This window comes from Myotis brandtii, unplaced genomic scaffold (genome assembly GCF_000412655.1).
Source record: "Myotis brandtii unplaced genomic scaffold, ASM41265v1 scaffold23, whole genome shotgun sequence".
Classification (NCBI taxonomy): domain Eukaryota; kingdom Metazoa; phylum Chordata; class Mammalia; order Chiroptera; family Vespertilionidae; genus Myotis; species Myotis brandtii.
In genome coordinates this window covers 7,095,780-7,096,322 of record NW_005358649.1, presented here as the reverse complement: position 1 = coordinate 7,096,322, position 543 = coordinate 7,095,780, and the positions used below count along the sequence as shown (strand labels likewise).

At 61.9% G+C, this 543-nt stretch overlaps 1 protein-coding gene across 1 annotated transcript in view; it reads right to left on the bottom strand.

Moving 5' to 3' along the window:
* The window catches only part of ZFHX4 (zinc finger homeobox 4), a 184,352-nt gene that overhangs the window by 16,811 nt on the left and 166,998 nt on the right, over positions 1-543 (bottom strand). Inside the window, 1 exon segment of the mRNA XM_005866409.2 lies at positions 2-541. Coding sequence (XP_005866471.2) covers positions 2-541 — 540 coding nt within the window.

Genomic DNA, 543 nt, shown 5'->3' with positions numbered 1-543 from the left:
GCAGCGGGGGAGGAGGCGGCGGCGGAGGCGGCGTCTCTGGTGAAGGTGGCGAAATTGGGTAAAGCTTGTCGTAGGCCTCCCGGTACTGGCGAGCGAATCTTTCGAGGGCTCCGTAGGGGAAAAACTGCCCGTGCACGTGCTCCTGGTGGCTCTTCAAAATGAGGACATTGGAGAAGAGCTTCCCACACGTCCCGCATTCCAGCTTGTCCGAGCTGTCCCCGTCCCCGCCCCGGCCCTTCTTCTGCACCTTCTGCCGGTTCTCGTTGTACTGGATGACCAGCTCGAACCCGAAGTTCTCCAGCAAGGCCTTGGCCGCATTCCCCCTGGCCCCGGAAGCGATCCTCGGTGGCGGGATGGCTGGTTCCAGGGACTTGGGCTTCTTGGAGTCTTTGCCTTCTTTGAGTCCTTCCCCTTCGCTGGTAAATTCTGGCTTTGGTTTGTCTTGCTTTTCCGCACTCTCTTCGGCCTCCTTGTAAGAGGGCCCCTCCTTGGCGGCCGGGCCGTCGGCCCCCGCCAGGCTGGCTGGGTCTGGTTTCGGTAACT